Below are 16,898 nucleotides of genomic sequence, written 5' to 3'. Positions count from 1 at the left end.
ACACTCTGTATCTCTCAGACAGTCACTCTCTGCGCTATTATAAAACGGCGGTCTCGGCTCCGGGGTCCGGGATACCTGAGTACTCTTATGTTGGATATGTGGATGATCAGGAGATTGTGAGTTATAACTCAGTCAGCCGGAGGTTGTTACCGCGAGCGGAGTGGATGAAGAAGGAGGAACCCGAATACTGGGAGGACAATACACAGATTGGTAAAGCAAATGAGGCTGCATCCAGACATAATGTGAGGATAGCGATGGAGCGCTTCAACCAGACCGGAGGTGAGAGACATATATACTGTATATACTAGTATACACCCTACTGTATATGCACATTCATATACACAATACACACTAATATACAGATGGTGTACTCTATGCTCACTGATATATACAGTATATATACTACACTGTATACACACTAATATGTACATTGTATACTACACTGTATACACACTAATATACACTATATATACACACACATATATCGTATATACATACACACTGATATATGCACAATATAATATATATATACACACACACTGATATAAATATATATACTACACTGTATACACATTCATATAGACACACTATATACACATGGTATGCTCTGTGCTCACTGATATATACAAACTGCACTTTTTCTAATATACAAAAATCCAGAATTTCAGGGGAAAAAAATATCGCTCATGTGAATACATTGATAGTAAATAATGAGTCCTCTCACTGTACGAGTTCCATCCGTATCGGACTAAACCCGCGTGATAACATCGTCCTGTGGGGGTGCGACCTCTAAGCGCCTCTGTAACGCGGGGGTCCTAATGTGAGCCGATGGAGGACAGAAACCTCCTGGAGCGGAAGGCAATGTATTCCCCACCACTACAGAAGGATGGCGCTATGTGATGACGCTCCCCTCCGTCAGGACCTCCTGGGGTTTGTGTTCGGGCAGGAATTCAGCTGTTTTGGAGTCGTTGCTAAACAAAAACAGTTCCCAGCGGTGCTCTGCGTGAGCCGCCTCATGTGTCCGTATCGCCACATCTTCCGTGTCGGGTGGTGGACCCGTTGTGGTCTCACAGGGGCGTAATTTTCACAGTGGATTTAACAGAATGTAAACGTGTATATGTGTCGGGATAACAAAACCCACAACACGTCCGTGGAAGCATCTCCGCAGTGAGAATACCCCCCACACCGTTCTCTGCTTGTGTTGTGGATTTTGCGCAGTTTTTAGGCCCCGCCCACACTGTGTTGTCAGGTACATTTCTTGCATGCAAAAAACGCACAGAAAGTGTAAACAACGCATTTTATAGGATACATTCTCATTATTACATCGTATGTGTGATATACGGTAGAATCCGCTATAAATGAGCAGCGCCCGTATTTACTGCAATCCTCATAAAATGTCAGGAAAGTTCTGGAACTAAATACAGAAAAACTGAAATCCCAGATAAACGCGCCGCGAGACGAGCGGAAACTAAACCCATTGGCTGCAACGTAAACACATAATTGTATCAGTTATTATCCGCTGTATTTGCGGACAGAACGCGGCGCTTCAATCCCACAAACATAAGAAACGCACAGAAACGTTCGCACGGCTTCACTACATTTAACCCCTTATGGCCTGCGGGTCAGTGAGACGCTACGTAACCAGCCAGTTTTTGGACTAAACCATGTGCGTTTCCCGGATGCCCATATGGCGGTGAGGACGGGCGCTGGCGCTACATGTGATCCACCATTATTGTATCAGTCGGTGGGTCCAGGCGCAGCGCAGATCCGTATGTGGTGACCGCAGATCGTCCGCAGCGAGTTCCGGGCCCTTATAGTTAGTGATCGCCTCCATTATTCTGCAGATTTCCTGCGTACGATGCGGAGTGATAGGTGTGAGGACACGGGGCATGTAATAAGTCTCCTTACAGTATTACGCTCCTCCTCAGCAGTACAAGGAGCCGGTGAGGCAGTTATATAATAATGTACAGAGAAGTACAAATCTGAGGGGGGCATTAACCCCTTCCTCACCTTCCCCCGTTTCTCCTCTGGGCTCTTCCATTAGATCAGTTATAGGGAACATGACAGTTACCTGTCCAGGTGCCATATGTGGGCAGAGCTATCTACCATTACACGGACTGCCAGTCACATGACTAGGGATGATGTAGCAGTACATACTGTGTTTAGCCCACTGAACTACAACTGGTAGATGGAGGGGCATGCTGGGAACTGTAGTTCACACACCAGTGTTTGATTCACTGAGGCAAGGATAGTCCAAAAAAGACTAAACTTTGAAAGTTTTAAAGGTGAAAAATCGTATTAATTTGTACAAAGGTGATAACCGTGACTCGGTGGAGCTGACGCCTCCCTTGCGAGTTGTGAAGTGTGCCCGGCACGACTGATCAATGTCCATCACTAACGGTTGTGACACAAAATACAAGAAATACATCCCCTTCATAGTCGATTTAGGACAAATAATTATTCCACAAAGTCCTGACCTTAATTCCCGCACACCATAAGGGAGAATAGTTTTCTATTTTTTGTCAGGTGTTCGTCTCGTTTATATCGATATTTTAATTGTTTGAATAGAAGTTAGATTTTATAGTCCAGTCAACACACAAGTGTTCGCCCCCGGCTGTTAATAAGCCGTGTTACAGACTGTATATAGTACATGTGAAGGACACGTATAACATCACATGAGTGACCTGTGTATAATATGTACAGTATGTGTCATACACCTGTATATTACATGTCACACACATACACTGCACATATGACCGGTACATTACATACGTGTTCTGTATAACATGTTCTGTCTGCAGGGTTCCATATTTTCCAGTTGATGGAGGGCTGTGAGCTGGATGATGACGGCAGCATCAGAGGATATCAGCAGTACAGATATGATGGAGGAGAGTTCATAGCGCTGGACACACAGACCTGGACATACACGGCCACCATGAGCCAGGCGCTGATCACCACACAGAGATGGAACAGTCCGGAAGAACGAGAGGGGGAGAGAAACAGGAATTATCTGGAGAATATCTGTATAGACTGGCTGAAGAAATATGTGGAGAACGGGAGAGAAGAGCTGGAGAGGAGAGGTGAGGCTCATCATCATGTCACATGTATGTGTGTGTGTGATATATGTGTGTGTGATATATGTGTGTGTGATGTATATGCGTGTGATATATATATACGTGATGTGTTATATATGTGGGTGTGATGTATGTGTGATGTATGATATGTGTGTGTGATGTATGGTATATGTGTGATGTGTGTGTGTTGTGTGTGTGAGGTATGGAGCCCCGGCCATCAGTACAGTCACAGACCTTTTCCTTCCCACCTTCCTAGAACCATAACTTGTATTCCCCGGCGGACGCCGCCGTACGAGGACTTTGTTTTAGCAAGATTATTATTTTTTCCGTAACAGCGCCGTTTTGGATACATATAAAACATATTGTATAACTTATTAAAGGGGTTTTGCACAAAAATACTATTGCTGCGCTCTCCTAGGATAGTTGATCAATAGTTGATCGGCTGAGGCCCTCCGCTCTGGCACCCGCTGACAGCGCTGGTATACACTGGGATCAGAGCAGAAGCCACTTTAGTGGCCGGCACTTGTAACTGCAGGCTGGGGTCCCATTAAAATCAATAGAGGGGGGGTGGGGTGGGGGTTACACCTGCAATTACAAGCGCCGGCCACTACACAGGGGTTGGAGCAGTGGCTTCCGGGCGCACACCTCTTCATGTATTAGGGGCTTCCCAGCACCTCCAGGCACCTTCTCAGAAATGTGCGCCAGGTCCGACCCACTGTACATCTCTGGCATAATTTACTCCAGTTTCTGGCATAACTCACACTTAAATCTGTCGGGCCAGGGCAGCCCCCCCCCATCTTTTTTTTTCTTCAGAAATGGCTAGGCCCGCACAAAAGCTAAAAAGTTCAAATTTTTGCAGAAATTTTTCACAGAAATGTGCACTTTTTAATGTTTTTCTGTCATTATAAATGTCCCCGATTGAACTTTAGAATATTCTTCCTGCGCTGACATCGTCCTGTTCCTGCACCGCTGATCTCCGGATAAGCCGCCTGTCCTATGTGTAATAATGTGGATTATGATATGAGGCTCTTTTCTGCCTCTTGTGGCTCAGATATGGAGCTGCAGCGTGATTTACATATTAGTTTAGTAGTGTATTTATTATATAGCGATATTACAGTCCAGACCCCCTCTCTCCCTGCAATCAGTACAGAATACAGCCGGACGCTATCATAGCGCCATCTGGTGGTGCAGTATGATATATTCCGCTATTCTACTTTTATGGTAGTAACAGAACCGCCTCCATGCTCTCTTTACGGTAACTGATGTAGCCATAAGACCAGGACACATTCTGACTTTTCTTCTGTCCTAGGCAAAAAGGTGACATGACGCCCCACTAAGGCTGCCATCTTTTTCTCCAAAATGGCTGTTACCATTCCTATATTCCAACGCTGTACTCTAAGGTCCCTTGTATTAAAGTGCCAGCTGCCTCCTGTATTGTGTCACCAGTTGACCTTGTAGTGAGTCGCGAGCAACAGACACCCCTCATAATGGGGCTCTAGCTGCTGACACCTACATAATAATGCACAGGTAGTCCAGGGGCCCCTCATGACCTACTATAGTCAGGGGTATTACAGAACTCATGGGGCCCCTCATGACCTACTATAGTCAGGGGTATTACAGAACTCATGGGGCCCCATTACAGAACTCCGAATCATTACCAAATAAAACTTTATATATTATTCTAGAAAACAAGTTGTAGAACCCAGCAGACATAGCAGCTCAGCTCTAGTAGACCCAGTCAGATACCAGCTCTACACAGTGATAGTGATTACAGTGCGGTTACCTCCAGTGGTTATAGGGGACGTCTGGTTTAGTTTTTCTTTCCTCTATATGAGCTCAGATCACCATGAAGATTTCTCTGTAGACTCTTCCCGTTGTGTCGCTACTCCCTTCTCTCAGTATTCCATCATAGTAATAGCACCCCCACTAAATAAGAGCCCCCTCTGTGGCCTCATTTAGTAATTGTCCACACTCCCAAACCTCTGGTTGGACATCACCATTCCTACAAGCCACTTCTTTCTCACTCACACTGTCAGTAGTGCCGGACGCAGTGCGATCCATGCAGAGGATAACCTGACTCTTCCCCCATGTATTAGTGCAGGAGGGGAGGACAGTTTAACAGTTTAGGAGAAGAAGCTGCTTGTGATAGCATTGGACATTCAGGAGTGGGTCTTGGCAGTTCGGTGGTAGGGTGGCACCATTCAGCCCCATGCCCCACCTTGGCATAATTATTTTCGGTAAAAGATAATTACGGCCACTGGAGGTTTATGTCCGGCCCTCCTGACACTTCCAAGCTGGATCCGGTCTTTGTTGCAGGGTCTCCAAGCCGTTACTCATCCGGATAGTCCCGGTAGTCTGGCTGCTGACGCTGCACTGTTCCGAGTTTCAGTACCCAACAGTCTGAACAGGAGTCTTGCAGTAATAAAGGCTACGATCAGGGCCGGCAGCGCAAGTGTATTAACGAGGTCCAGGCTGAACATCAGGGCCGGCAGCACAAGTGTATTAACGAGGTCCAGGCTGAACATCAGCGCCGGCAGCACAAGTTTATTAACGAGGTCCAGACTAAACATCAGGGCCGGCAGCACAAGTGTATTAACGAGGTCCAGGCTGAACATCAGGGCTGGCAGCACAAGTGTATTAACGAGGTCCAGGCTGAACATCAGGGCCGGCAGCACAAGTGTATTAACGAGGTCCAGGCTGAACATCAGGGCCGGCAGCACAAGTGTATTAACGAGGTCCAGGCTGAAGATCAGCACCGGCAGCACAAGTTTATTACTGAGGTCCAGACTGAACATCAGGGCCGGCAGCACAAGTGTATTAACGAGGTCTAGGCTGAACATCAGGGCCGGCAGCACAAGTGTATTAACGAGGTCCAGGCTACAATCGGGGCCGGCAGCACAAGGGTATTAACGAGGTCCAGACTGAACATCAGGGTCGGCAGCATAAGTGTATTAACGAGGTCCGGGCTGAACATCAGGGCCGGCAGCACAAGTGTATTAACGAGGTCCAGGCTGAAGATCAGCGCCGGCAGCACAAGTTTATTAACGAGGTCTCGGCTGAACATCAGGGCCGGCAGCACAAGTGTGTTAACGAGGTCTGGGCTGAACATCAGGGCCGGCAGCACAAGTGTATTAACGAGGTCCGGGCTGAACATCAGGGCCGGCAGCACAAGTGTATTAACGAGGTCCAGGCTGAACATCAGGGCCGGCAGCACAAGTGTATTAACGAGGTCCAGGCTGAACATCAGGGCCGGCAGTACAAGCGTATTAACGAGGTCCGGGCTGAACATCAGGGCCGGCAGCACAAGTGTATTAACGAGGTCTGGGCTGAACATCAGGGCTGGCAGCACAAGTGTATTAACGAGGTCTGGGCTGAAGATCAGGGCCGGCAGCACAAGTGTATTAACGAGGTCCAGGCTGAACATCAGGGCCGGCAGCACAAGTGTATTAACGAGGTCCAGGCTGAACATCAGGGCCGGCAGCACAAGTGTATTAACGAGGTCCAGGCTGAACATCAGGGCCGGCAGCACAAGTGTATTAACGAGGTCCAGGCTGAACATCAGGGCCGGCAGCACAAGTGTATTAACGAGGTCTGGGCTGAACATCAGGGCCGGCAGCACAAGTGTATTAACGAGGTCTGGGCTGAACATCAGGGCCGGCAGCACAAGTGTATTAACGAGGTCCAGGCTGAACATCAGGGCCGGCAGCACAAGTCTATTAACGAGGTCCAGGCTGAACATCAGGGCCGGCAGCACAAGTGTATTAACGAGGTCCAGGCTGAACATCAGGGCCGGCAGCACAAGTGTATTAACGAGGTCTGGGCTGAACATCAGGGCCGGCAGCACAAGTGTATTAACGAGGTCCAGGCTGAACATCAGGGTCGGAAGCAAGCAATAATAAAGTCCAGAGTCTCAATGGTCAGAGTCAGGTAAGGATCAGCACCAGGATATACACAAATGGGGGCTTTACAAGAAGTGGCATGTATGTATTCCAAAATGGTACCATCACCAACTATAGGACATTCCGCAAAAAATGAGCCCTCGCAGAACTATGTCAACGGAAAAATAAAAAAACTATATCCCCAATGCAAACAGTAGGAGAAATTCTGCGATCCTCCGCTGCGGCTGATCACTACTTCTCTGAAGTGATGCAAGGCTGTTTTGAGCTAAAAATGCCTCACATCCGAGGGGAAATCGCATGTTGGCGAGTGCAAAATCGGCCATGATTCACAGCCTGATATCGCACTCGCCCGTGTGAAGTTAGCCTCCCTCTGTTCTGTTTAGGGGAGATGTTGGGGGCGGGGGGGGGGAGCTGGTAGAGGGTGGTTAAATGAGGTCAGTTTTTGAGAGGCTAAGTCTGAGAAAAAGGGAGGACATGGTGTTTGAAATAGTGGACAGACAATCGGAGATGTTTTTGAGGAAAGGGGCAGAGATAATCACCGTCAGAGGTGTATAACTGGGTGTCATCAGCATAGAGGTGATGTTGGAGGCCAAATCTGCCAATGGTTTGCCTGATTGGGGCTGTATAGATAGAGAAGAGGAGGGGGCCAAGGACCGAGCCCTGGGGTACCCCAACAGCGAGAGGAAGTGGAGAGGAGGTAGAGCCAGCCAAAGAGATGCTGAAAGAGCGGTCAGAGAGATAATAGGAGAGAGCAGTGTGCTTTAGGCCGCCTGCAGACGGGCAGAAATTCTGCGGCGGGATTCTCCGCAGAATTTCCGCCCGTACATGCCTGCATAGGATTGCATTACAGCACGCAATCCTATGCAGATGGCCGCAGTTTGTCTGCGCGAAATAACACGCAGGAAACAAACTGCGGCACTGCTCTCTGCAGGCGCTCGGGTCGGGTCCCGCTGCGAGAATCCTTGCAGCCGGATCCGACCCGGCCGTCTGCAGGCGGCCTTAGGCCGATACAGCGGAGCATGGTGAGAAGGTCATGGTCAACAGTGTGAAATGCAGTGGACAGGTCAAGGAGGATTAGTAGGTAGTAGTCGCCCCTTGACTTGGCTGTTACAAGGTCGTTAGACACTTTTGTGAGGGCGGTTTTGTTCCAGTGGAGGGGGCAGAAACCAGACTAGAGGGGGTCAAGGAGAGAGTTATCAGAGAGAAAGAGTATGAGGTGGGAATAGACCAGGCATTCTAGTAGTTTGGAGATGAAAGGGAGGTTAGAGATGGGTCGGTAGTTGGCAGCATGAGTTGGGTTGAGGGTCAGTTTCTTTAGAAGAAGGGATATGATGGAATGTTTGAGAGAGGGGAAAATACCAGAGGACAGGGTGAGGGCATCCCTGGATTGAGTCTCTTTGTATAGGTATTGTATTAGATTTAGAGCATGGGAGTTCTACTTGTGCTGAGGGAGTTGAGTATAAAGAGCATAGTGCTATAAAATAAGCTCCTTAGATACTGGCTTTCTCTAGGACCGCAAAGAGATAGTTCCAGTAAAGACTGTCAAAAACCTTTTCGATATCCAGAACGAAAACTAGTAGCGTGCATTTTTGGGATTGTGAGATGTGGATGAGGTTGAGTACTTGTCTTACGTTGTCTGGGGCTTATCGCAATGGAGTAAAGTTTACTTGGTCTATATGTTTCAGAGAGGGAAGAAAACAATTTAGGCGGGTGGTTAGTACACTTGTAAGGATTTTATAGTCTAAATGTAGTAGTGAATTTGGGCGGTAGTTTTTAGGAGAGGTATGATCCTTATTCGGTTTAGGGCTAACTGTTACATGGGACTAAGAAATTCCTCAGGTAGATCTTTTCCAGATAGTACATCGTTGAGGCTTATATTTACATAGTGCTATAAAAATCATTAAATGTTTGGCCAATTATATCTGGGTTTGAGGTGCAAGAACCAGATCTGATGGAGTACATTGTATTAATTCTCTCTTTTGTCCTAAGTCTTATGGCTAAGAGTCTGTAGGGTTTATTGGCTAGTTTAAAGTAAGTAGATTGGGTCCATAGGAGGCTCTGTCCGCCAAGGAAGTGTGTAAGAGGTTGAGTCGTCTTTTGTATCTCTAATAGCTTTTGTTAATGATGTACTGAATCGTTGTTGATTAGCCAACTATAGCAGGACAAGAGGTCTTTCCAAAGTTAGTTGGGGGGTGTTAGTTTTCCCTCTTTTTATGGGAGGCAATGCGATTGATTATGGCTAGGCCATGAGGCCTTTATAAGGGGCCAGATCTAACAGGTTGTATATCAGCATTGTCATTCATTGCAAAATATTGCAAAGTAGTGTTGAATTGTCCTGATATTTTTAAAAGGGTTAAAGGTCTTTAGAAGAGGTTCATTGAGCCTCCATCTCCTGGAGAAGTATAGATAGAAGTCTATTAAAAAAAGGCGTCACTGCGCTTTGTGATATTGTGCTATAGATGATGAATATAGTCTTTTGTCCTAAGGACATAGAATAGGTATAAGAACAACACTTACTGGACAGGAGGGGGATGTGTAATATTCAGAAGCCCCCTCCTTGAAGTAATGACTCCATTTACAGAAGTAAGTATGCGCCAATTCGCTGGGGTACAATCCAAGGTTTTTAAAGAAAATTATCCACAAATAGTATGGTCTACAGGTGGCAACGCGTTTCGGTGTTCACACAACACCTTTTTCATCTTCTGGGGAAGGGTGGGGTAGCTTAATTCTGGAAGTGAGACAAAACAATATTGGGGTCTGAACACGTAGATTGGATGTGTCTCAGCTGTGCAAGAGGTGGTAGGAGACGGGTAGAGGCAAGCGACTAGTCAATGCAGGAATAAGATTAATGTAGGGCTGAAAAAAGGTATCCTCTCTAATTACACAATGGGCCTCTCCGTACATCTGCCAGAGCCAAGTCCCCAGTATGAAGCTCATCGATGCTCTTTGTGTTGTACTTAGTTGTCTGAAGAGGAGGACCGGCGGCCCAGGGCATGGAGGAGTACCATCATGAAGTCACCCATCCAGTAGCTAGAGACATTGTAAAGTGTTAGAGCTTGTTAGCGACAAGGGAGAATATTTTGTAGGGGTTATCGACATGAGCATAGGAATCGACAATACTACTTTTTGGTCCTGTAAGGTGCCTTGTAGGATGATAAATCTACCATGAAGGTCTATCTCTGTTATGTTTATCAAATTGTGGAGTGACTTGTGTAAGATAATAGAGAGCCCTTGGTTTTTTATAGAAGCTGCTGAGGAGTAGACCCACAAAAATTGGGGAATGATATTTATTTTTATTAAAATCATATAGAAAACATTTAATTTGTTCTGTTTTTCGAGCATAGAATATTTGTTTTATTCTGTCATCAATACATGACTATTGAGATGGCCATGCTGCCTGAGCTGCAATTAGAGATGCCTTACAGCAGCTTCACGGGCCATTCACACAATAGACAGGAAGGGACCCCTTGACTTGTATGGAGACTTTTCTAGGCATGCTCTGTGACCTGCACACAGGTCATTTTGCTGGGAGGGGAGTAGACCGTCATGGCTTATACCTATTGTGAATGGTGGATCCTGTTACCTACATGCAGACCTCTACCTTTCAGAAGAAGCCCCCGACAGTCATCCCATTGATACATCGTTCCCTTGCTTTTACACAGGAGTGATCATCTCTCATGAAATTGTGGTTTAGAGATCGATGGATCTCGTCAGCCCATCCAACTCCATTCACAGTAAATATGCAGTCGTCCATAGATGAACTGCCTGCTTACACAGGCCAATTACTTGTCATACCTGCACAGTATGGACGATCGATTTATCACTGAGTTTGTGCAGGCATTTACACTGAATGATCATTCAGATTTATGTGATCCAGCAAGATTCTGAATGATAGTAGTTCAATTTAACCCTTTTCAATCCAATTTTGGATTCAGGATTTCCTAGGGGGCTTTCTCTTTCTGCTTTTATACAATGGCGCCGACTGCTGGCTAGAGCCAGTACTGTGGTATGGGACATGCTGGAGAGGCTCCTGACAACAGAGCGGCCAGTAATATACAGTAAGAATACCCTGCCGGACGTCTTCCGACATCAGAGCTGTACAGCCTTCAATAAGAATGTCTTCAGACGTCAAACAGTGGATTGGAAAGGGTTAAGAGGGCCCTTGGAAGGAAAAAAAATTTGGATTTTTAATATAGATTGTAACTGAAAGTTTTAGCAAAAACAAAATATTGTGAATGTTTAACAAAAGTGCTTAAAGGAGATGTCCCGAGGCAGCAAGTGGGTCTATACACTTCTGTATGGCCATAATAATGCACTTTGTAATGTACATTGTGCATTAAATATGAGCCATACAGAAGTTATAAAAAGTTTTATACTTACCTGCTCCGTTGCTAGCGTCCTCGTCTCCATGGTGCCGACTAATTTTCGGCCTCCGATGGCCAAATTAGCCGCGCTTGCGCAGTCCGGGTCTTCTCCTCTTCTCTATGGGGCTCCGTGTAGCTCCGTGTAGCTCCGCCCCGTCACGTGCCGATTCCAGCCAATCAGGAGGCTGGAATCGGCAATGGACCGCACAGAAGCCCTGCGGTCCATGAAGACAGAGGATCCCGGCGGCCATCTTCAGCAGGTGAGTATGAAGACGCCGGACCGCCGGGATTCAGGTAAGCGCTGTGCGGGTGGGTTTTTTAACCCCTGCATCGGGGTTGTCTCGCGCCGAACGGGGGGGGGGTTTAAAAAAAAACAAAACCCGTTTCGGCGCGGGACAACTCCTTTAATAGGTCATTTTCTGATGACACATTAGCTTCATATATATACTGGCCATCTATACAGGTACCCTGTTAATTGCACACAGCTGCAGAGTGCTGACAATTTTGGTAAAGCAGCATATTTAACATATCATATATTAATGTAGTAAGGAAGGACTCTCTGGTTGGAAAATTCTTCCATGCTTTGCTGGGTGAGGAAGAAAACAGAACCGGTAACGGGCACTTCTAGTAATGCAACATGACTGACAAGGAGAGGGCAGGAGGATAGAAGGCCCCATATAGTACTGGATGTACAGCGGAGCTGCTCTTTTATCTGTTTACTCCTACAGATATCTAACCAGTAAATTGCCATGATTGACTCGTGGATAGTCACTGCTAAACAAAAACTTTTAGCAGACTTTATATACAACCCAGTAGATGGAGAAAGTTCCTCTTGGTAGAAAACCAGCTTACAACAGACAACCTATAGCTCCACTGTTCTTTATAGGTTGATCTGCCGTACCCAATTATGTGCAATGATATATCCCACCTTTATGTAAATGGGAAGACGGAGCATTTCCTCTGCGGTAATGCCTATTATTTAATATGTTTTTATTAAACATTTTTTTCAATTAAACAGGATCTCCGTTCACACGCGGTTTGCTATAATAATCATACATTTAATTTGAGCGGTCTACCTGGTTGCACAGTATAGGGTTTCAGGATAGACTTTCATCAGTAAGTCCATTATTGCTCTATAATTACTTTCCTTTGAGTTTCTGCCCGGATATAGTTCGGCCCCTGAGTTTGGATCCGGCACCATTGCAGCATGTTTCAGAGTTTACTTGTAGTTCGCCATGGGTCGGGAGTCTCGGGTCCAGGCGGACCCTGCCCAGACCTTGGGTCGTCAAGTGGTTAGATCCTATTGTTGGCTTGTGAATCAAGGGTCGAGACCACCCGCCGGACCCACGTGATGGGCAAAATATGTTATTGTTTCGGCAGGTCTTGCTGCTTGTTGGGTTTTTACACCCTAAATTTCCTCGGAGCAGAAAGAAAAAAAGGAGGAGGTGTCCTCTCTGTTACTCCGATTTGTTTGTTTTTGGAGGGTTTGTAAAAAGTGGGCATACGTGATGTTCCACCTCCGGGGAGACTGCAGGCTTCATTTAGGAGAGCTGGTGCCCTGTCATCCTCTCCCCTTTTGGCTCTGTCTTTTTTACCCTCTACTTTATTGTGTTGGCTTGTGTTATGTTATAAGAGTTGGAACCTTCAGGTCTGTGCTGGCATCAAGAGGGTTGGTTGTAGAAGGAAGGAATGGGGAAAAGGGATGAGCTATTCCTGCAGCCAAGTAGTGTCTTATGGTGTGCCGGCTTCAGATCCTGGTGTTTTATGGATATTCTCCTTCGAGGGTTCCTATGGCTGTATTATGTTCTATGTACCGTTTACGCTGGCAGTAAGAGGGTTAATTGCCGAAGAAATGAATGGGGCAGGAGCTCAGGCTGCTCCAGCTGAGACCCCCTCTGGAAGGTTTTTAAAAGCTGCCTTAGACACATTGATTCTTATCTTTGTATAATATATGCTGGCAGTGAGGGGGTTGATCAGAAGGAGCGGGCAAGATGATCCCTCTAGACCGTTCCTGTGGTTTCGTTGCACACTGTGAAGATAGGAGCCGCAGTGTCTGAGCCAGCAGTTGGAGAGTTAATTGCAGGAGGAATGGGTGGAGTAGTTCTTCTAGAGACTTTTTGTTACGGTGTGGAGGTAGGTGTCACTGTGTCTATGTTGGCAGTGAGAGGGTTAAATGCAGAAGACCGTCAGAGCTCTGGGCTATAATATCACCACGGTGGGAACATAGTCAGACATGACAGAAGGTCATAATGTAGTACAGTATTGGGTCAGTAGACCAAGGTAGTCCAAACTGAGCGTGCCTCTAGATAAATATGAAGGGCGCACCCGGTGTCTGGAGGGGGGAGAGCAGCACGTTTCTCTGCCCCCATACTGGTGCATTATACAAATGTATGATGTAGAAACTAGAAAACCCTACAGACTACCGGGATAAGGGGCTAACTCACCTCTTGTTCTAAGAGGGCCGGGGGACATAAGTACCGTTTCCCCTTAGTGATAATGACATCAGATACTTAAGGCCTGTAACTAGTCCAGATCTAGTGAGTTATATATCTGTGTGAGATTGTTCTGGATTACGGTTTTCTCCAGCAGGCTTTGGGGTATTTTGTCGCTTCCGAATTGTATCGTGTGCACACATCGGGGAGCAAATTAGACACAAGCTATCAGCCTCATATCCAAAATGGCTCTCTGCCCAGAAACAGCCAGACAGGGCCTTTTATTGAGAAGGATAACACCTGCCCTTTATGGGCGTTTAACAGGTTACATCAGTAACATATATGATTCTCATTTGTCGGATCATATAGAATCCCCCCTCCTTCCTGCCCACCTTCTCTCAAGTCCAATGTATAAGCAAGTCTTTGTCTCACAAACGTGCTCAAAACTGAAAGTGAAAGTAGATATCTCTTTGTTGAAGAAGATCCTGTGTGGGGGATGGGGAGGACTGGGAAAACACTCAAGATGAACACATAAGCAATAACATAACACTGTGATTTAACTCTTTCCTTATGCAGCAGAGTTCCACATTAGGCTGAAGTCACAAAACACACATAATACGTCTAGTGCAAATCGATAGACATTTTACACCAACCAATCATCATGTCTATCACAATCCCCCCTTAAAATGTCTATCCTCTAACTCTCTATCTAATTTTCACAGTTCTCTGCGCGTGAGCCTATAACTGGAGCGCGTTGAAGGTTCGTTTTAGAGTCTTCAAGGGGGTGTAGGACTTGTCCACTCCTTCTGGGGATGCATCCAGCAAACTCATGGTGGGAGCGGCTTTTCCAACATCAGTTTCACAGGTCTCTCTGACACAGGGAATAACACAGCAGACTAGAACAGAAAAGATAATCAGTTCACATACAACAGCGACGCCCGTCTGTGCCAGGATCCTTTACCACCCGCTCATCCATGGCGAGTACTGGTCCCAAAAGTTAGCTCTTTTTAGTTAGTGCGGTCAGCTTCTTAATGGCAACTGCGTCTTTACCTGCGGGTCATGTGTCGTCCAGGATGTAGGTACAACAAATCTCCCCTATCATCTTACAGACACTCCCCTTTTTAGCTAAAGTCATATCTAAGGCCATTCTATTCTAAAAAGTCATAGTCGAGGTAGGTCCTATTGGTCGACTAGTCCCTATAAGGCATCTCTAGTATAATTTATAAACCACTGCTAATTATAATAAACATAATTAATCCAGTCAACGTTTATTTACCATAATGACCAGGAAAATGGACTCGATTCTAGTTTTAACTTGGTCTCTAATTTTTAAAACTTGTCAGGTACCCCCCTTGGCTATCCTATGACGTCAATGTACACGTGTAGATCAAAACTACCACCAGGAGTCTCTCTTCTTGCTCTAGTATAATGTTACAATACTAGTAGTGTGCACAGGTACGCACGTCGTGGGACTCCCTAATCTTCACCCACACCAATGTCCCTCCTGGAGATAGTCCTAATGGTGAACACGTCCAGGTCGCCTCACCCTGACCCTACACTACCTAGTGACAAGACTGGAAGGAACCGCCGTACCTATGCGGAAAACAAGGATAGACCAACATGACCGGATAACCACAAAACACAGACTGAGTTGGATCGAGATAAAGTAACTATTGGGGGTAACCTCATTATCCTCAATGCTGTCTGACAGGATGTGGAGGAGCATAAGGGCTTTACTAAGGCACACTCCCCTGTCCAATTACCCTCCAGGCGGGTCCTCTACCTCATGTCACTACAAAGCCAGTAAACGTCTCCTAAGGACTGAACCTGATTCTGTGTCCATTCCCCTCCTATCGTACCGTAGGAGGAGCAATACCCGTTGATGAGTTCCCCAAAAATCTCCCTCCACCCTGCCTATTTGCCCGGCAGGTGTAGTTTCCAGGGTAGTCAGTAATACTCTCTCCGGTGCAAAACACTTAAGTAGTTATAGAGTATTCCTTCTTCCATTTCTCACGGACAGTGTAATTAGCGGAAATGTTCGTGAAGAGACTAATAAACCACTCTTCAGCATCTACAGGGAGATTTAGGGGGACCATCCCCGAGTGTAGTCGGGCACTACCGCACACGCAACAGTTAGACTTGTTGCTCCTGTTAGCATTGTACCTCATCAACTCCAACCAGAGATTCTGGTCAGAGTAGCCAGTCGCTACTGTCAAGGTGTCCTCAAAGGTAGGGTCGGCTATGATCATCATGTTCGTCAAGGTCTTTATCTTACGGCGGAGGGGGTTAATTATGGGCACGGGACTAAGTGAAGGCTTCCATTCGGCTGCATCTACCATACCCCTTATTTAAACTTCCCTAAGGGATCTGTCCTCCCGTACCGGTATGTCCCCAGACTATAAGTCCCTCCGTCCCCCGGGCTTGGATCTCCCATGGTTAATGTAAAAACCGCATTAAAACCGAGCAACATACTAAGTTCAGCCTTCCAATACCTGCTGTCCTTATTATTCTCAAGGAGGGTTATATGACTAATTAGGGATTTCCCGCTCCTATCTTTCTTATTTAAGGCACTTCGCGGTTTATAGGACCATTCTATTCCTATGTTACATCCCACTAATCCCCAATAACGGCAGTCTTCTCCCCAGACATTATTAGTGGCGCAAACATATTGTATTCCCCGGGTATGTAAGTCATATAACCAGCTGGACTGAGCTAAATCTGGCCTGCGGTGGGATCTTGCGCCTAGACACGGGACTACAGTACAATAGTCGAAGGAATATGCGGCTACTTGAGCATTGGACGAGTTATACTAGAAGGTAACCATACCCTCATATTCTTCCGACTAAGGGTTCCAGTTGCCACCCTCCTCTCTCACTAGCCCTAACCAGAGTAATGTCCTCGGCACAACTAAGACTGGTCTCCCGGATCTGAAGCTTTCTTACAGTATGAAGCATGGATCCATGTAAGTCTTTTGGCTAGTTTCACAGCGGTGGCAGTAGTCAGAAGCACCTGGTAGGGGCCATCAAATCGGGGTTCAAGAGGGTGCTTCCTGAGGAACTTCTTGATGCACACCCTGCCTCTGAGTCTGGAAGAGAACACCTGTGCATAGGCTTTGGTTAGTTCTTTAAC

The 16,898-nt window shown here is 46.4% G+C and overlaps 1 protein-coding gene across 2 annotated transcripts in view; it reads left to right on the top strand.

Annotated features, from left to right (window-relative positions):
* Positions 1 to 16,898, top strand: part of LOC136620510 (class I histocompatibility antigen, F10 alpha chain-like) — a 44,466-nt gene that overhangs the window by 8,231 nt on the left and 19,337 nt on the right. For both annotated transcript variants that reach the window (XM_066595323.1, XM_066595322.1), the window contains exons 2-3: positions 19 to 279; positions 2,802 to 3,080. In XM_066595323.1, coding sequence (XP_066451420.1) covers positions 19 to 279; positions 2,802 to 3,080 — 540 coding nt within the window. The remainder of the gene's footprint in view (positions 1 to 18; positions 280 to 2,801; positions 3,081 to 16,898) is intronic.

This window comes from Eleutherodactylus coqui, chromosome 3, assembly GCF_035609145.1.
Source record: "Eleutherodactylus coqui strain aEleCoq1 chromosome 3, aEleCoq1.hap1, whole genome shotgun sequence".
Classification (NCBI taxonomy): domain Eukaryota; kingdom Metazoa; phylum Chordata; class Amphibia; order Anura; family Eleutherodactylidae; genus Eleutherodactylus; species Eleutherodactylus coqui.
Note: the sequence above shows the minus strand (reverse complement) of the source record. Positions and strands in the feature narration are given on the sequence as shown.